This window comes from Crocodylus porosus, unplaced genomic scaffold (genome assembly GCF_001723895.1).
Source record: "Crocodylus porosus isolate Cpor-Errol unplaced genomic scaffold, CroPor_comp1, whole genome shotgun sequence".
Lineage (NCBI taxonomy): Eukaryota > Metazoa > Chordata > Crocodylia > Crocodylidae > Crocodylus > Crocodylus porosus.
This window is the reverse complement of record NW_017728910.1, coordinates 23,495,000-23,515,184: the sequence shown is the minus strand read 5'-3', so window position 1 is coordinate 23,515,184 and position 20,185 is coordinate 23,495,000. Positions and strand designations below refer to the sequence as shown.

The following is a 20,185-nucleotide window of genomic DNA, read 5'->3' as shown; positions in this document are numbered from 1 at the left end:
CAGCTGACTTCCTGCCCTTTGGGCAGGGGGCTGGACTCGATGATCTCCCGAGGTCCCTTCCAGCCCTAATGTCTATGAAATCTATGAAATCTAAGATAGATGGCATTGTCATAGCCAAAGTTCTCAACATTGGGCTAAAGAGAAACGTAGAGTGTATGCTGACTGTCCTGCAGCCTGTTTCTATAGCCTTGAACAAAGGTTACATCAAACAACAAGAATTCACTTTTTGTAGAAAATAGTGATTAAGTTGAGGCTTCCTGGCCAGTAATTTAAATTGCAATTTAAATCCAGTTTTGATTTAAATCAAACCCGCCCTGTTTTTAATGTAACTATTATCAAGAGTTAGGGTTAGAAGAGGGAGCTAACACCTAACAGTATGAATGCCCTGCTAAGGGAGGTTTCCCTTATGTACATAGGATTTGATACTTGGGAACAACATGAGATGGATCTCCTCTCCAACAGCGGAAACTCAGTCTTGTTCACTGCTTGTTTCAGCCTGGAGCAAAAAGCTTTGAGGTGCAGAACCACTTTTTTGGTCTAGTCAAATGGGAACAATTTACTTTTCATTATTCGGCTACTTGTTTTCCACTTGCTTTTTACCAATGGTGTCAGGTTTAAAAAGAGACTGCAGCTTCTTAGTTACCGTGCAGAAATGTCCGTAACTTTGAATAGGGAGCTTTGTTGAAAAAAAAAAGGACAGAAGCTTTAAAAAAATGTGTAAAATGTCCTTGGTTTCCATCAAAGACAGAGTCTCTTTCCATAGACAATGTCAGATGCCCATCATTATGTGATGGAGGCAGATAAAACCATCTTACTCTGTGAAGAGCTTTAAACACTCAGATATGTACTTTCCTGAGCATTTGTTGCTTTGCTGTACTTTGGGTTGAATTCAGGCCTGAATAACGGGTATAAGACCGAGTAAAATGAAAGGGCAGAGATTGGTAGGTCTGGAGCATGGGTGGTCAGGCACAGCTCATGGCTTCTACAGTGGAGCCCCTGAAGGCATGTCCAGGATCAAGGTCCCAGCGGGCAGTACCCTGTCTAGACCAGCTGGAACTGTTGTGTCCAAGTGGAGCATCACATGCTCAGCCTTATGGCCTTTATTGGCCCCAGCCCTGGAGTAGAGGGTGTGCTGCAGTCTGTTGCTGAGTAGCTACAACCACCCAGTTTCTAGCAGATTGCTCATAACAATGTCAGTGCCATTGTCTGTGTCCTGAATGCCTCCTACCGTGGTGCACACAAGCCCCTTGTCAGTTGACCTGGAATTTTTGTGGGTATGAGGAGGAAAGACCTGGGCTTAGTGGGGAAGGTTGGAAGCCTGCCCTTCGTTTAATTGCTGCATTCTGACATTTTCTGATTTTGCAGATCCTTGATGAATGGTTCGGGCGAACCATCATCTGCTCTTGCATGAAGCTGAGCTACGACCATGCACAGAGCATGATCGAACACCCCGAGAAGGTGCTTTCACCAGAGGAGCTGCCTCCCATCTCTCCCCAGCACACGATAGAGGAAATTCACTGGGCAGTGCTGAACCTCCACCGTATTGCCAAGCAGCTGCGCAAGCAACGCTTCATCGATGGTGCCCTTCGTTTGGATCAGGTCAGTAACCCTTGTGCGTGGATCTGGGGCTGCCCTGGGGTCTTTTGCTGCCTTACAGCAATGCAGACCTAGAGTACAGAGCAGAAGAAGCTTCCTTCTTGTTAGAACAGCAGCACACTGGGATAGAGTCCCAGGGAAGCTGTGGAATCGTCTTCACTCCGTTTTCAAGAAGATGTTGGATAAGCATTGGTGAAAGATGACTCTGAGAAGCATTTCTGCTTCTCTGCAGGGGGGTGGGCTGGGTTACCCTTGAGGTCATGATCAAAACCTATGATTCTGTGGTTTACTACAGCAAAGCCAAGTGGGACTCTTGTGGTCTGTTGATCGGTCTAGAGACTCCAAGCAGGGATGAGACGCAAGCAAAACTGTAAGTTTGTGTGTCCAAGTTTTCTTCGCAGTATCACTGCCCCACATTGCACCAGTGCAGTAGGGAACCATAGAGGGAATCCTGTTGAAATCTCCTGGACAAAACGTTCAGTGACATGTGAGCACTCGTACTGAATTCTTCACAAGCTCTTATAACACCTATAAAGCTGTAGCTAAGTATCTAATACGTTTAAATAAATGATAATGATACAGCCATGTGATCAAGGAAGTTAGATGCCGTGAGCATGCATTCTGCCATAAAGCCGGCTCTTCTCCAAAGCATGGTTCCCTCTGCTACATTGGGCTTGAATTAGTTACATTTTCCCACTGCACTCATTTCAGTTCTGGGTGCAGGGCAAAGAACTGAACTGCAACTCAAGAGACTTGAATTGTGTATATGGGAAGGGGGGATAAATGAAATGACTTCTTCCTTGGGATCGTATCAGTTGTGCGGGGGTAACTGCTGCACTAAACTGTCGCCTTTTGATTTGTGGACTCTCCATCCTTGGAGGTGTGTAAGACCTGGCTAGACAAAGCCTTGGCCAAGATGATGTAGTTGGGGCTGGTCCTGCTTGGAGCAGGGGGTTGGACTAGATGTCACCTGCTGAGGTCCTTTCCACCCTTCATTTTCTAGGATTCTAAAACCTGCTTGACAACACAGTGAAGAATTAGTTTGGCCTAATTACAGTCCCCTGTGGGCTTCTATATCACAAACTGAATTATTTCCCATGAGCACTGTTCCTTGCTCAGAGAATCTTGTTCCCAAAGCAAGAGGTGGCTTCTAGAGAGGTGTTTCACACATTAACAGTGTGAATTTAACCAAGGGTAATCTTGCACTCATGGGTCCTTTATTCATATAGGCATGGGGACTGCTCTGTGGGGAGCTGTACATGCTCAGATAACATTATCAGCAGTCAACAAAGAATCCAAGGTCACGCAGACGGCTACTGCTGAAGAGAGCAAGATGAACCCAAAGGCACGTGCTGATGGGTAGAGCATATCTTGTTTGATGCGAAGGAAGCATATGTCACTTTTAACGTAGCAGCATTAGAAGGCCTCAGCTCTTGTTCCCATGACGTGCTCTGCTAACCTGGGTGTAGTTCTGTAGGAGATCCGCTTCCCAGCTCTGAGCAAGCAAGGGTGGGTCAGTTTGGGAAACGCACCTTTCCAGTCGCAGGACCTCTTGTGGATTTCCTGTTGAGTAATGTAAATCCTAAACAATGGCAGATAATCTCTGGTAGGAAACCATGAGCAATTCATTATCAGATTCCAAAGAAACATGAAAGCAAAGGAAACGATCATCCCATAGCATAAGGGAGGAGGTTGTTAAGAGACGTATTACTTCCCTGCTTTCTCTCTCAAAGGGTTTTTCTCTCTCAAAGGGTTGTCTTCCCATACATAAAAATACATTTGGGGTCTGCCTTGTGTTCAGCATTGGACATCTCTACCAGGAGCTTGGTGGCCTGGTGATTCTGTTCCTGTTTCGCTAATGATATTTGCCACCTGGATGTTTTTTCATCGTTCCTGTTAATGTCCTGAGGAGACACGCTAGTTTGTTGCTTAGAGCAAGAAGCTGGGAATCGGAACTCCTTTGCCACCGATCCGTTAGGACTCTTGGCTTGGCTTTCACTTCCCCTGGTCAGCTCTTCTATAAGATAGCAATAACCCTCGTCTGCTGGACAGGATTGGTGAAACGTAATGCTTGTGCCCGTAGAAAAATCTTAGCCGAGTCAGCAAAGGGTGTCGATGTGTGTTTCTTCGTAATTAAACAAACGCTGAATGACGAGAGAGTGGCCACGCCCAACTCGGCATGAATCTCCAAGAATTAATCCTCTTCCCACTGCAGCTCTTGGTATCTTCAGTTATGTGATTGGATGCCACACTGTGATGCTTGAATACGGTGGGCACATTTATACAGTCTGGCAATTTTGTCTTTAACGATACCTGTCTAAATGATGATCAGATGATACCTGACCAGCTTTTGACCGTGGGTCATATACGGTTTTGCCTGTTGATGTAAGCTTGGTACGGTATGGTCCGTATGGTAAGCTTGGTACGGTATGGACGGTAAGCTTGACTGTTGTTACAACCTTGGTATGACTCAGCTGGAGGTATTACTGCACAAATAAGAGGCATGTCCTGGTCATGGCGAGCCGGTCCAGCTCTCTGTGTGGGGCAGCACTAAGGGTTGGATCATGGGGCTCTGTGGCCTGGATCTGGCCTGTGGACCATATGTTTGACACCGCCGCTCTAGAGAAAGTTGTCAGTTAAAGGTTTCACTACATGGCATCCAGCCATTTCCTGACTAGATAATTCTTTTACCAGCTACCCTGGATAGGTGGTCCTGCACCCTCCAGCCAGCTGAGGCTGTGCTACCTTTGTATCTGGCATGGTGCAGCACCTATTGAAATACCAGCTGCAACCCTGCCATCTACATGTCAGCAAAAACGCTGAAAATGTGGCAAGAGTCCAGACAAGGGAGGTGAAAGGAGCAGAAATCTACCTCATAGTACAGGGGTCGGCGGCTTATGACCCACGGTGCCATTGGATCAGGGTTGTAGAGCTGGGGGGGCTTTGGTGGCATTCAGGAGCTAGGGGCTTTGCCTGTGCCAGGGCTGGGCAGCGAGGAGAAGCAGTGGCAGTGCTTGGGTCGGACTTGCTGCTCTGCCTTGGACCTGAGCCGTGTTGTTTCTCTGCTGCCCTGAATCTTTGCTGTCCCTTGTTGTGGCAGGAGACGGAGGGCACTCAAGCTAGTTTGCTTTTCAGGAAGGAGTTGAAGATACAGCTCAGTCATATGCTTGAAGGATCTAGATGGGCATCAAGTTCTAATGCAAGAGGGGTCTCCCATCTGACAGATCAAGGTATAACCATGTCCAGGGGCTAGAGGCTGCAGCTAGACCAATTCTGACTCAGAATAAGGCCAGAGTGCTAAGCAGTGAGGATAATTTTTCACCGAAACAACTTACCTTGTATAGTGATGGATCCACTGTCTTTGGAAGCCTTTAAACCAAGAGCTAAGGTTTGTCTACAAGATGAGTTCTCTATTTCTGGAAGAGGTAAGACTCGTGTGAGCACAGTTGTCCCTTCGGGCATTTGACTTTGAATCCCTGCTGCCTCCTCAACCCGTTCTCATTCCTTTTTTGCAGCCCTCTGCCTAGATTCCCATCCCCCTTATCTGTGATACCCCACTGTCCCTGGCTATCTGTTCCAGCCAGCCCTTTTCCAGGCTTCCCTCTAAGCTTCAGTCCACCAGCCATGAGCTGGAGAAAAGAAATCCTGCTCCACTGAATGTGATCCTCCCTTGCAACATGTAGCCATACACGTGCTGCATTCTGGAGCCTTGCTTTTCTCCCTCATCACCTTTTCCAGTCCATTCTCCTCACCTGGCACACCCAGCCCCTTCTGTCAGCGCTCCCTCATAGCTCTGGAGCGTAGTCTAGTAGCATCCCAAATCAGATGCCTTAGTGCAGCATCATTTTCATGATTGGACAAATAAAACTTGATTTCTGGGAAATCTGCCCTGGTCTAATCCATAATGATAAACGATAATGCTTTTTCTCTTGCTCAGAGCTGGAGTACTTGGATGCAAAAGCAAGAGGTGCCATAAATGCCAGAGAAGCAAATGTATTGTTTTAAGTACGTTTGTTTCTAAGTTCACATAAAAGCCCATGTACAAGAGGCCTACTATAAATGTAGTTCGTTGCTTTAACTGCCTGAAGATGAACCACAGAGGGCATTATCCACAGGAGAACTGGTTGGAAAAATGCCCTATGCACATCCAGGCCGGAAATAAATTGGATCATAATCTTTATGATCCCCATAATTAAACAGCTGACTTGGAGTTGATTGATGGCTTTTGTTGTTCTGTGAGGCTGCTCTCCATAGCACCCATCCGCACATGCTTGAGTTGGTGACGGAGGTTTATCGTGGAAACAATCAAAACCGCATTTGCAGTAAATCGATTTGTGCCACTGGCACCAAGCTGTTTGCGGAGACTGCTCATCACTTGTTTTGATGCTTGGGGGAAGCTGCAGAAAGGGAAAGGAAGCAAGTAAAAATGAGGGGTATCAGAGAATTACTCTGGTTAAAAACCAAACTGCAAACAAAAGGTTACCTCCTCTGTGGTCATGGATGGCTGGTCCTGTTGCAGGCGAGGGGTTTGTGTTGCTCTGTAGTTTGTAACAGGCTTTCATCAAAGTGGATGAATTTAGAGAGAGTAAGTGCAGCCTCTTTGCTTAGTGTTTCAGGCCCTTGCTTACAGTGGGGCTGATTGCCTTCTTGACATTTTTATCCCAGATAGCAGCTTCAGTTCACTAACAAGACGGGATTCATGAATGCTGGTAACAGTGGAATAAGGCACACACGAGGAGCTTGGGGAAGTGAGAAGGAGGAACCAGAAGGTGTTACTAAGTGATTCACGATATCAAAAAACATGGAGTTGTCTTACAGATTCTCAGAGCTCCGACGCATTTGGGAAATTCCCAGTGTACGTACCATTTCCAAGGTGTCCATAAACCTGACTCCAGGTTCAGTTCAGCTGGCAGCGAGAGACCTGTCATAGAAAGCAGGCGGCCCTGAGGGGTGGGCTGTATGTGTCAGCTGCACAGAGAAATGAGAACAAAGAAGGTCAGGATGTGACAGCATCTGCATAGTGGTGGCGGTGGTGGCGGTTCACGGGATTGTTTCCAACAAGCAAAGATAGAGAACCTCTATTTTTAGACAATGGCCCCCACTTATGCTTTATAATTGAATCACTCAAGAGCCGAAGATTAATTACTATCTCAATTAAAATCTTCCCAGATAAATGTTGGTTGGAAACAATGCTAGGAAATTGCTTTCTCATGTTTCCCCTCTGAGACCATTAGCAGATGAACATGGGACTTCTCCTTCTCTTGCAATGCGGAGGTAGCCTGCGGCTTCGACTCCTATTTAAGGTGACATTGTATGCAAGGTAAGGCATAGAAGTGTGTCTTGCTCTGGCGTGTAGGTGTGGAAGATGTCTGAAATGCTGCATGGCTGGGTTAGGAGGAGGCTGCAAGTACTGTGCATCAACAACAAGAAAGTCAGAGTGGCTCAGGCGCCAGTGAGTTCAGCAGTCAGGTTTTTTTTCAAGGCACCCACTGGCTGGTCTGATTGTGGGGTGCCTTTGGTCTGCTGTCTCAAGGCAGGGACCCTCTGAGAGAGTCAGAAATGACTTGGCCATAACTGGTGCATACAGACAGTGTTCCATGAGTAGCAGAGCCACCCTGTCCTGCCCCTTTCTCACAAGGAGCTTTGCCTTTCCTGGTTTTTGCAGTCTGAAAAGAGCTACAACAACCAGTCCTGCTTCTGCAAAAGGTACGTTTGGCACCAAGGTGTGGCGTGCGGTGCCAGATCCCACCTTGGCCCGTGCTTCATCAGGAATGAATTTGTCCTTGCAAACGTGTAGAACGCAGAGGAGTTCCCGTGACCGTGCACTTCAGCAGCCTGAAAGCATGAGCTAGAGCAGAGGTGTCAAACATACAGCTTGCGGAGCTGGGTCGTCTGGTCCTGGGGGCTCCCATAGGAGCCTGGGATTGGAGAGTGGGGTCTCGCCACCAATATCCTGGGTGCAGAGCCCCACTTGACATGTGCATTGGCATTGGAGGACAAGCAGTGGCTGTGGTATCCCCGCATGGGACTTAAAGCCAGAGGCTCCTGGCTAGAGCGGCTTGCCCCTCCACTTAGGGTTAGACCAAAGCTGTATTTGGAGTCAGGGAGAAATTTTTACCCCCTGGTCATATTGGTATGGACTGGGGGACACTTTGCCTTCCTCTGTAACGGGGATCACATCACGGTCTCAGCTTGGGATCTTTTGAGTACAGACTTACAACATTTTGACTTACAATGTGTCACACTTATACCGTTTATAAATTGACACCCTGTTTCAACTTGACAACACCAGTTTCGACTTTGCAGCACTTGATCCGATGTGACACCATGCCAGCGAACAAGTTCGCTGCGTCGCTCATCTCCCTGGAGAACAGCTGTCCAAACCTCCTTGAACACTTTCTTTAAGAAAGCCAACAAGACTCCAGAGAAACCTGCAGCCAGGACTCCTGAGAAGACTCCAGCCAAGAGCCCTTCAAAAAGCCCTGCAAAGTCACCTCAAAGAAGTCCTTCCAAATCAATAGGATTGCCATTTACAATAGAAATACATTAATGTAGCTATATTATTCATCTATAATTAATTGACTACAAAATTCTGGGATATTTTTGGTGAAAATAGGGTATCGGGCTGTGGTTCAGGAATCAATCCCCCATTTATAACATTGTTTCCTATGGGAAAATTGGTTCCGCGTTGCAACGTTTCGACTTAAGGCGTGGTTTTCAGGAACTAATTGTGTCGCAAGTCCGAGGCCTGCCTGTATATATTAACAACGTTTTACAGAAGCAGGAGTGGCTAGTGTAGTCCCCCTGCTTTACCTGTGTTGTGTCAGGGTTGGACGGTAGTTTTACTAAGAGGTTACATTGTGGATTAGTGTGGAATGACTTGGACAGGGCTGATCCTGCCTTGGGCGGAGGGTTAGCCTCGATGACCTCCCGAGGTCCCTTCAGCCCTGCTCCTCTGCAGTTCTGTGTCCTGCCAGGAGATGTGTCTAGGAAAGTAACGATGGCAATACTCTGGGATGAATTTACTGTCAAGGAGCACACAAGTTGCTTTGTTTCTTCTCTCTAACTAATATAAATCTTGTAATCGCTAAGTCAGATGCAGAGGTCTGTCCATTATTTGCAGATCGCTTACTTCTGGACAGGCAGCTCCGCCTGCCAGTGGCTTGCACTATCCCAGCTGGTCCTGGAGTCTTGGCCTGTGCCCCATTCACAGGCAGTTTTCGTAGGCAACAACCTACTTCACCAGGAGCATCTGATGAAACAGATTGCTGCCTACGAAAGCTCGTGCCTCTCTGAACCAGCAAGTCCCCGTGGTGCTACGCTACCCTGCCTTCTGCCGCACTTCCAAGTAGCCAAGTGACCCACCTCTGTGCCCTGCGCCTGAAAGCCCAGCTGCTGCATCCTTGAAACAGGTCTTTATGTTCTTAATTTAGACACAGTGCTGTTCTGATGATCATATTTATCACTGCCGTAGAGTGTCCTCCACCACCCTCAAAGCAAGCGACAGGTGAGGCTCACTTTCTCCTCTTCCCAGATTAGGAGACTAGACTGGGAAGAGGTGAAATGACCTCTCCAAGGCCACCCAGTGACTCAGTGGCAGAGAGGGCAGTCGAACACCTTCCTCATTCCCAGCCTGTAGTCCAAGGTCTTGCATTGTCAGCCTGGTTTATCTTCCTTCTCCTTTTATCAGTGCACATATTTATGTGGAAACAGGTTCTTTGTTATTCCTGAACTTCATCCCCAGCCCATCAATGGCATGCATGTGATGATGCTGCTTCTCCCCTGGGGGATTTGGGTGCCTCAGTGACAGGTGTGACTCGAGGAGAAAAATTCACAGCAGGAGCAGAGGAGGCTGTGACGGGAAGTCCTTTGTTCTGTTGCTGCACACGAGCTGTGTGTGGCCGGCATGGTTTTGAGTTAAAATATCAAAGGTCCACGACCCTGGAACACTGCCACGGATCCTTCTGCCCCAGACTCGCAACGGGGGACCCCAATCCATCTGACTTTCTCAGGCTTTGGCATTGAACACATTTGTGCTTCAGCATTATGCAGGAGGCTTTCTTGCTAGAACTGGCATGGGCTGGGCAGTGCTTCTTCAGATTCAGCACAGTACTTTACCTTCCCTTTCAGATTTAGCTCCATCCCAACCAGGCACGCTCTGGGCATAATCGTCCTCTTGCTGTGGCTGAGGTTTGAGGGCATTTGCATGCTCTTCGTGGTCACTGCCCACCACGGCAGGGTGCTCCGCAGGTACACATGGCAGTCTGTGAATGGCTGCACCGAGGTGGAGCCTGGCTGCGTGCGTTGAAGTATTCTTTGTGCGTGGCTCCCCTGGAGCAAGCCAGCTTGCTTAGAAACAGCTGAACTGAAGTGTGGGACCTCAGGATGTCAAAAAGCGTCTGAAACATGGAGGTGATCAGTAAGGTGAAGAGATGCTTGAAGGCTACTGCTGAGCACAACTTTGTGGCATTGCTGAGTATGATAGGAAGGGAGGCTGTTGCTTTTCTCAACCAGTGTTTGCACCTAGAGCCTCTTTTATCTCGATGGAGCAGAACCAAACTGATTCTTGGGGGAGCCTGATAAGAGCTTTGATGAAACAAAAGCCTCAAGAATGTGTTTGTGTCGAGGTGTGTGCAGGCTGAATGGCAGGGTAAATGTCTTTTTTTTTTTTTTTTTTTTGTCCTGGAGAAACATTCCCCGTTCCAGTGCCCTCCCGTCGGATGCCGGTGTTTTTCTTGCAGAACTGTACGCGGACGTCATCACAAAACCTTTTGTTGTTTCAGGTTCCCTTTATCATGTATTCAAACTAAACTCGACAAGGGCTTTTTTTTTTCCCCAGGTATTAATTATAGCTGGCTGCATGGCTAATCCATCATCCGCGCTGCATTGAGTCACCACGTGCTGAGTGATGCAGCCTCAAACGCGACCGGTCTGCCCTAACCGAACACGTGGCGCACCGTTGTCAAAGCCTGTTTTGTTTCACCTGCCAGGGAGCGGTGGAAGAGCTAAACGTGCCGTGGCAAAAGGCAGCCCCTGGGGAGGGAAGGCAGATGAAGTAGCTCCACTCGGTGATATTTTTCCAATTTCACTTCCAATGCGAAAACCATTAAAGCAAATACCAGTTTGCACATCCGTCACTCATGTCATCAGCGGGTCTCGGAGCTCTTCGGAGCAAACCTCATCAACTACTTGCGGGGCAAGGAAGGGATCTCCCCTGCCTTTAAAACTGGGGTGAATGGGCTGGTGTGTCTGCAGAGCTGAGCCCTGTTGCTCCCTTGCCACCTCCGAGATCAGGCCATAAGGTCATCACTTGAAGCCACGGTGAGTCAAGAGGCAAAGGTGAGAATAGATTTACATGCCTGGATCCCAGGCTGTTGACCAGCCGCTGCCTGGGCTATTTCATGGACTAAACCTCTTTTCAGGCAATAGCACGAATGATTCAGGGCCAGGCCCAGGGTCTCTGAAGTAATGTGCACTGATAGTTTGCAGCCTGTTGCTTTGTTTTGAAAGCAAAGTTGCTGGGGCTTTGTCTCTAGGAGGGGCTTACATCATCCGTCTTACCCCTGGACCCGTTACGTAGCAAGAAGGACACGCGCTGTCATGCGAGCTCATTTCAGAGGCCGCGTTTCACTTGGGGGAGTGGAAGCGTGCGACGCGCGAGATCAGCTTGTGCTTGCACGTGGCACTTTGCCTTCAGGACTGGCCAGCACCTGATTCCTCGGAAGGGGAACTCCTTTTCTGTGAAACGCGCCTGTTCCTCTGCACAGCGCTGTCCGCTGTGGTGAAGGAGCTCGCTTGCCGCAGGCCCAGCAGCAACAACTGAGATGATCCTCGTCTCTGAAGGCAGGGAGTGCTGCAGCTCAGATGCACCTCGTTAGAAATGGATGTTTCCTCTCCTTTGCTCTTCATTACGTGCTATACTGACTGTCACTCCTTGGCACTATATTATGGGATGGGGTCAGTGGAACAGTAAAATAGCAGCTGTAGCAAGGAAGTCTTGTGCAGCTGTTTCCAAAAGGGCACAGGCAGCTGGAAGAAACCAGTCGGGCAAAAGGATCTTAAAGGTCCCTTTCAGTGGGTAAATTCCTTTAAGAAAACTTGAGAGGCTTGTCTCTATGGTAGTGGGGATAAATAAAAAAGAGAAATAAGCCTGGTAACCCAGTCTTTAAAAGCCATGGTACAGTTTCCATGCAGCAACCTGTCATTTATACTTTGGTTGGTGGCTCTGGAGTGTGATGTGGCTTAGAGATCGCTGCTTGCACCAGGGAGGAAGCTGCAGTTGCACTCGCGTTGATGATCACATGGGGACTCCGGCAGTAGTGGAACCGGGGGGCTCACCAGACTCAGCGGGGCCAGGACTTCCCTGCCAGTCCCCAGTCTCTAGTCCTGTGCTCTGGTCCCAAGACTGTCCTTCATTCGTCTGAGATCTGCACTTATCCAGCCTGTGCTTAGCTCCTGACTATCACTCTAGAGTGGAATCTGGCCCCGGCTCCTGAGAAACAAAATGCTAAAATGGGATTTTTTAAAATGCAATTTAGTAAATTCTTTCGGAGTCGGTGATGCCTTTAGCAGGTACAGGAGACAGAATGAAATAAACCAGGGTTTGGCATCTAGGACAATGAGTCACTTTTTCTGTTGCATCATGTACAAACTCTTTTCCCTTGCCGTGTATGTATGGTTGAAATTACTTTGAGGTTTTGAATTTTCACTTCGACACTCTGGTTTTTATTATTTTTTAAACATTACTGAAAGTGATGGTCCATCTTACTGTGCCCATGTTGCCTTGCTGCTTTTTTTAAATAAGCCATTTCTGTAGCTAATTCAGCTAGTTGGGAGTCCAGCTGTTTCTCTGAAGTAGGGGTGAAGTTGTTGTGGGGTTATCTGCCCATTGGCAAGGGGTGGCAGCGTAGAGTAGCCATCATCCTAAGGACCAGGCTTGGATTCTTCGTGGAAGGAACCAGTTGTGCAAAAGGATCTTGAGGGTTGCTTTAAGTAAATTGCTTGGGTCTGTCTGCTTAAATCGCAGCAGGTAAGAATAGCACAGGGTAGTTCTTCCCCAGGTGAGGTGGCACAGAAGGGACCCCTCCTGTTATCCCTTGCTCAGTGTATAGGAGTGGGGAGCACACACAACCAGAAGAGTATAAAGTGCTTCTTCTTTTTTTTTTCATTTCACTTTGCGTCTGCCCGTCCCCAGGTCAAGCTATTGGAAACTGAGAAGTTTTCCACACTGGAGAGTAAGCTGTTGAGTAACTTGAAGGCATTTTAAACCATGAGGTTTGTCCTAGCTCTGCTCTTGCAGGAGTGGTGCTTTGGTTCACCTGTCTAGCAGCTGGGCTTGGCTTGGCTAATTTGTTTGTGGCAACTGGCTTGTGGATAGTGGGAAAGAGGGAGCGCTGAGTGGGTCAGTACTATCCTTTGGAGTCATGTCTAGCAGAGCGGAGGCCCGGCCAGCCTGCTCTCCCTGGAAGGACTTTACAGCAGCGAGCATTCACTGAGGTCATCTGCAATTAGTGGGGATTCGTTACCATACCGTGCCTTGTGCGTCCTGAAGGCTGGAGAGAACACAGAGGTCACTAAGTCCTGAGAGACAGGTGAGGTGTAAATATGGTGCATAAACAGGGTTTCCATCACTGTCAAGCCTATTCACCAGAACCATTTTACCTGGAGCAATGGAGCTCCCCACATGCCAATCCCGACAGGATGATGAATAGCTGGCTTTTTATGATGATGAAATCCCGCAGCCAGCTTGAAAGTCTTGAGCTCACACACCTGCAGCCTTCATCTCAGCGAGAAACAGGCAGCTGCTTGGCGTGAACCCAATGATACTCCCACTCAGTTGTGCCATTGCTGTCTGCCACATCCCCCAGCTCCCAGGCAGAGCTAGGAAATGGGCAGGGAGACAATCCGGTCGGCCTGTGTCTACCCCCTTTAGCAGAACTGTCCTCGTACTGAATCCTTCTGCTTGGTGGGTTTCTTGGGGGGGTTTTGATTGGCCTGTCTTTATGCATGCAGGGATTTTTTTTACTAGTTTGTGTGTGTTTGGTGGTTGCATCCAACAAGAAAGATGAATAGCTTGTACAAGTAGTCCCTACAACAGCTTGCTTGCTTGCTTGTGGGTTAGGGCATAGCAATGAGTGTCCTCCTAAGCTTCATGAATTTCAGCTGGCAGTTTAGTGTGGCCAGAGCCTCTGTCATCTTTGGAGGAGCTCTTCAGAAGAGCCACAAAACCATCATACCAGTAACACGCCAGTGCTGAACCCACCTTTTTCTGCCAGCATCCCCATGCAAAACCTTGGCCTGATGCTCAAAAGTGCTGAGCACTGACCGTCCCTCTTGGAGCCTGTGGGCTCCCTCTGTGTGAAGTAAAAACCTGCCCCCCAGACAAGATTGCCACAGTAAATGCCCAGTGTTACTTGAAAAAGATATATATTTTTTGCAATTTCTCAGTCAGTCTAATAAAAGGTATCATCTCTGAACCACGAGTTCTAGAGTTTTGCATGTTTTCAGTGTTGAAGCATTAGATGCAACGTCCAGCCTAAATTAAGTGGTAGTGTTAGAGCGACGTCGCCGTGATGGTGCAGCAATCATGCAAGTGGCAAGTATTTCTTAGGGTGATATCTTTTATTGGGCCAACTTCACAGCTGGGGTAGAGTTAGACAAGCTTTTAAAGGCAAGACAGTTTTTTTCAGGAGACCTGGCTGGCTCCTAGTTGGGACTCAGTTGGGATGGACTTAGACAAGCTTTTGAATGCACGGCACTGCAGCGACCTGAAGAAGGTTTGCATTCGAAAGCTGGTCCAACTGCATGCGAACTATGCCGCTGTTCGGATACAAGCTCTCGCCCCAAGAAATCCTTGGGTCTTGCAGCCCAAATTAATTGATTCTGAGAATTTTGCTGAAGTTACGACATCACAGAAGTTAATGGTGGAAAGGAACACCACCAGTATGTTTGCTTGGCGTTTCAGGGGCCCGGAGCTTTTGGACTCAGTAGGTTTCACCCACGCACGAGGCAGCAGCCTGAAGATGTGGACCATGGGCAGGAAGGTTGCCCGAGGGGCTGGGCATCAGGTTCGTCTCTCTTTAAAATTTGAAACATGCAACGTTGCAGCTGGCGCAGCCCTTGCAGAGAGCTCTGCTCTGTGCTCCCCAGGACACTGGGGTGGAGTTCACGAGAGCAAAAGCCTTTTGTCCTCGTGCAAAATGACTTGCTTGACTGCCTCTGATCTCATCATCGGGCAGTTCTTTTCATTACTGGCAGCCAGCTAACGTGCTGGGTCCAGCTCTACTTGTAATTGGCTCGTGCTTGAAATAGTCCCGGGTGCAACGAAATCCTGGGGTGCGAGGTGCCTCCTCGTGCAAGCCTGGTAGCATTGCTCTGCTGGCTTTGCTCCACAAGTGAACGACACACACGGCACGGTAAGTGCCTGTGAAATCACTGGTACTGGGGAAGTGGAGCAGGGGCCTTTCCCCCAGCGTGTTAAACAGGGAAAGCATCTTGAGGTTGGGGTATGGAAAGCAGCATGAAGCTTGATCTCCTTTAAAAAGAAAAGACTTGAGAGAGAGTCCTTTAGCAAAGCAATTTGTTTCTCCTTTCTGGGAGCAGAGCTTCCAGGCAGGCTCAGTAAATTCTGAAGTACAATCAACAGGACTGGAAAAAAAATATCAAGTGAAGTAACACGGTGGCTGTGGTAAACATGAACCGAAGCCCTTGGAAGTAGCTAATGGCATACCACAAAAGAGTCTCCTTCCATGCACCGCGGGCCGTGCCAGCAGCGAGCACTGCCAGCGCTGGCTGCTTAAGAGAGGAAAGCATCATTTGGCTCTCTCTTGGATTTCACTACTCTCCCTCTGCTCCCTCCCTCACAGCAAAAAGCCTTTCCAGTTGTAAAGAAGTGAATTAACTCCCGATCCTTTTGAAACCCTTCATGTCAGTGATAGATGAGGCAGCTTTCTATGACTTCAAAGCGGAAAGCTCTGCTCGTGAATGTGGGCCAGGGGAGTTGAAAAGTCCAAGTGGAACAGGGGAGCGCATGGTGTGACCCAGCTGTCAGGGAGGACACCCTGGAGACTACCCCTGCTGGTGCCATGGAAAGGCAGGACAATGCCACTTTCACCAAGCAGAGTATCCTGAATGCCCATTTTTTGTCCCATTTTCAATGGACTTGGCCACATCACTTAACATACAGCGGTCATTTGTGCTGGCTTCACAGAGCCTCAAAGGCATCCAAAGGGTGCTCCCTGGCCCACACAATGGAGACGGAGCACAGTGGTGTTTCGGAGAGCTTGTTTCAAGCGTCCATAGCTAATCATATTAGCGATGACCTTCTGGGCAGCACTTTTCATAGTTGCCATGCATTTTGTCCAGTGCTTGAGTGATGTTGTGCATTGGGATGTATTCATGCATCATCTAATTTAATCAGGAGAGTTAATCCCCTCTCTTGTCCTACACTCTCAGAATTTACTAGCCCCTTTTGAGTCCTTAGCCTCTTGTCTGTGTCTCCTTCGTAAGCTAATGCAGGAGCCGAGAGAGAGTTTTTGTATTTGCTCCGAGGGTCTGTTTTCAAGAACTCAGATTTCATTAATGCAAGGGATACTTTTAGCAGGATCCCATTCAGTCTTGTTCTCCTATGAGTTTTGCCTTGAATGTCTTTCTACAGAGACATATGGGCTTGCACATGAGGGTTTAAAAAAACAAAACGCTGCAAATGGAAAACCAGCTGAGAAGAGCACTACATCTCCCAGAATATTTTTGGAATAAATCACTAATTGCAAGAGCTTGACAGCCTCTGTAAAATATAGCATTGGTTTCTGCTCCTGCAGGCTTAGTTCTCAATAGAGATCGCTCCCAATCAGGGACTGGGCAGGGGGTACAAAACACCCCACAGCCATACAGGTGGGGAGGTGGATTTAGGCAAGCTCCCCGCGCAGAGAGAGCTCTTTACAGCTGCTGTGGCTTGCAAAAGTTGGGCATGTCTAAGGGAAAGTGAATCTTCAGCCTCTACGGTAAGGACTGCTTCAAAAGTATTTCCAACTCATGGTTTCATCGGTGCCCCAAGGGACTTTGCGGCGTGGGTGCCTATGTTAAAAATAGAAATTTGAAAGGCAGTTGTCCTGTAAGTGGCTCCGGGAGTGGATGGGGCAAGTCCTGGGGAAGGAAGAGAACCATCAGGCTTTCTGATGATACTTGATCGGGTTGCTAATCTCCTGAACTCCCAAAGGCAGGAAACCTTTTAATTCTGTTGCACTTGCCGAGGCAGATTGTTGAGTAAATAAATACCTCACGCTTTGGTTTGGTTTCTAGAGTCTCGTTCTCTTCATCCACTTTGCTGGTACCCACAGCCCTAAGTAGTGGAATAAATCCCCGATGCCTTTGAAACCTGAGACTCGGTTTGCACCCGCTCGCGGAACTGCAGCTTTGGAAACACAAGTTCTCCCATCTGAACTTCCTGCTGTTCTTTGTGCGTGTGCTCTGGTTTGGGTTTGATGGGAGGAATGAAGACTGGCATTAAAAAACCCATAGATTGGCGACTGGTTTGAGAGCTACAGTTATAAATGTCTGTATGTTCACTTTGCAGGACTGTAATGCCGCTTGCAAACTGTAACCACAGCTACCAAACAAACCCCAGCCAGCCCCTTACATATGTTAAATAGCAGTGTCCAACAGAAAGTTATAAGAAGCCTGCTGTGCATTAATGCTGGGAGAATATCACCGACCATACCCCACATGCTACAATCCCAGGGTTGGCCGTGATGGCAGAGGTTCAGACATCATATTGGGCAGATTTAAAAAAAACACCTTGCATTTTTATGCAGTACCTTTTCAGAGTGAAAGTGCCCCAGACCTGTTTCAGGTGCATAAACACTGGTTCGCTGCTGAAATACAGCTGCGTGTAGACTGGAGCCCTGCAGCATACCACATGGTGCAGGACACTTGTGAGATGGGGAAGTTGTGATCCAGAACAGGAGCCAACCCCTTCCAATCATGTGAAAAGCATAATCTGAACTGTTATCACATGGAGAAGACGGTTTGTAACTATCCCACCCGATAAACTGCACAGGACTCCACAAGTACATCTCCAGGAAGGATGGCAGGCCAGTTAATTCATGCTGGAATCTGGTCCCGGTGACTGGGGACCCTAGCTCATGCTTTGCATCTTTTGGAGGGTTGAATTTACACAGTAATGGGTCTGTTTATAAACAGGTTGTTTCCAGATCTTGGTATTTTCAACCTCGGTTTAAGGGTTGGCAAAATAAGATTGGAAGGCTGTTGTGTTGGTCTTGGTTACCTGGCAAGAGCTCTTATCCGTTCAGCGCAGCGCTGTCCATATTTTAGCGTATTTACTCCTCGAGTACTGGGAGACGAACTTTCATCTGCCTTCGAACGCAGCATTGTGGAAATCAAGACAGTGCTCCTGAGTTTGTGGAGTTTCATTAAGAGCTCAGTGGGGGGAAATCAGTTGATACAAATAGACCTAAGCAAATGGAGTTTGCTGGATCTCATCAGACCGTAGATCCTTGTATCCTGCCTGCAGCGATGGTCAAGAATAGCACATTAGAGATGCACAGCTCGTTAACTGGGGTTAATTTAAAACATTGCCTGTCTGCTTTCTCTAGGCTCATGAAACAATACCAAGTTACTTTATAAAAATGCCAAATAATGAGACTGTGAATCCACCCCTTGCCCTCTGCTCCACACAGCACCCAGGAAAATCCAAACCTTATCAGCTCCTGAAAGCACTGAAAGAAAAGGGAGGTTGAAGAGTTGAGGCTGGAGGTTGATGGAGTTGAGCTCTGCCATACCCAGGAGAGGAGGGGTGGGCAGAATCCGGCCCAGAGAGGAACTCTGACTGTCCCATGGTGGGTCTCTCGGTCCTTCCCGGCCCAGGTGCTGTCAGGCCCATGATGCGCCCCGCTCCCCCCAGAAATGCAGGAGGGCTGGGGTGGCTCCACTGCCAGACTGCATTTCTGGGCAACCCAGGTGGTGGTGGCTCCTTCCAGCTGCCGCTGGCCCTGGCCCCATGGAGACTGGCGTGGACCTACACGCACAGCCCCGACTGCAGCCCGCTCTGACCAGAGCAAACCAGCTACATACCAGCCAGGACCTGCACACATGGCCCCAACCCCAGCTTTTCCCATGTTTGCTCCAGGCTGGCCTGCCCAAGCCTGGTAGTGGTAGCACTCAGGCAGGAACTACTGCTGAGCATGGGGACAAGTGGCCCTTCTTGGTGCAGCCACCTGGAGCTTGTGCCCGGGCTGCCTTGCAGCTCCTCTCCACTGCCACGACCAGTGCCGCCTCCGAGCCACCCAGCGAGCAGTGGTGGCAGTGGAGAGGAGCCTCAGAGCAGCCTGGGCATGGGCTCCGGGCGGCTGCAGCAAGAACGGCCCAGCAGCGGCAAGGAGGGGGTGCTTTTCCCCTGCACCCAGCAGCAACTTCTGCCCAGCCGCTGCTGCTCATCATGGGTGGGCCAGTCCGGAGCAGGTGCAGAGCCGGCCAGGCCTGGAGCTGTGCACGTGGGTCCTGGGCTGGTCCAGAGCTGGTCCTCTCCAGCCAGGGGGTCCAGGGATATGCACTCAGCTATCACATGGCGCTGGTGACAGCGGCAGTGGCAGGGAGGAGCCACAGGGCCCACAGGCTCCAGGTTTGGTGAGCTTTTGTGGGGGGTTGAAGCGCTGACCGGTCCACAACCGCTCCCCAGAATTGCCTGTGTGGCCCACGGGCCAAATAATTGCCCACCCCTACAATAGAGTGGCCAGTTCCAGAGCTCATGGTTTTCTACGGCGAGCACTGTACTTCCAGCCATCACACGCACCCCTGGGACTGCCTGCTTGACCTCTGGAGCATTGCAGCTGGTCTCTGCTGCTGGGGTACGGAACAGGGAGGATTGTTCTCTGTCTTTTGCACAAGACCCAACCCACTTAAAGGCTTTACAGATAATTAGCAAAACCTTGGCTAGCGTCCAGACATTAATTGGGACTAGAGAAGACCCTGGATCATAGCAAGACCAAAACCTCCTTACCTGTATGAGAGTCCACTAAGTAAGCAGGCAGCCACCTTGGAAGTTGTTGTCCAGGTATCACTTCCAACAGCGTATGTTGCAGGTATCCAGTTTTGAGATTAGCTGGGACATTTATTCATCCAAACCTTGACAGCATCCTGTGTACTGAAGTATTGCTTGGAAGTTGCAATAGTCATTGAATTGTGGATCTATTTGGCTGTAATACTGTATATAACCAGGTGAGGCAAGATGCAGGTATAACTGTAATCTCAGGTTTTGTAGTGTGTATTGCTTAAATTCTAGCCCTTATCTTTCTAGTGTAGTTTTGTTTGATTGAATCGTTCCAGCTGCAAGCTGTGGCTCACTGATGCAGCTGCTGTTGCATCTGTATGGTCATCGGGACCTCTGTTGGGCAGATCTAACTTTTTCTTCCACGTCTTTCTTCTTAACTATTTTTCTTTCCTCTTCACTGTTTTTCTAGTTCTCTCCAGATGAGTGGCTCCGTGGCTGCTTTCTTGGTAGCATACTTCTAAGGATTTCTGAACTACTTCACCCTGCCTTTTTCTGGGCAGGGAGGTGTAACTGAAATATTCA

At 48.7% G+C, this 20,185-nt stretch overlaps 1 protein-coding gene across 2 annotated transcripts in view; it reads left to right on the top strand.

The window, feature by feature from the left end:
• The window catches only part of DIS3L2 (DIS3 like 3'-5' exoribonuclease 2), a 224,967-nt gene that overhangs the window by 144,644 nt on the left and 60,138 nt on the right, over window positions 1-20,185 (top strand). For both annotated transcript variants that reach the window (XM_019532860.1, XM_019532859.1), the window contains exon 14: window positions 1,366-1,599. In XM_019532860.1, coding sequence (XP_019388405.1) covers window positions 1,366-1,599 — 234 coding nt within the window. The remainder of the gene's footprint in view (window positions 1-1,365; window positions 1,600-20,185) is intronic.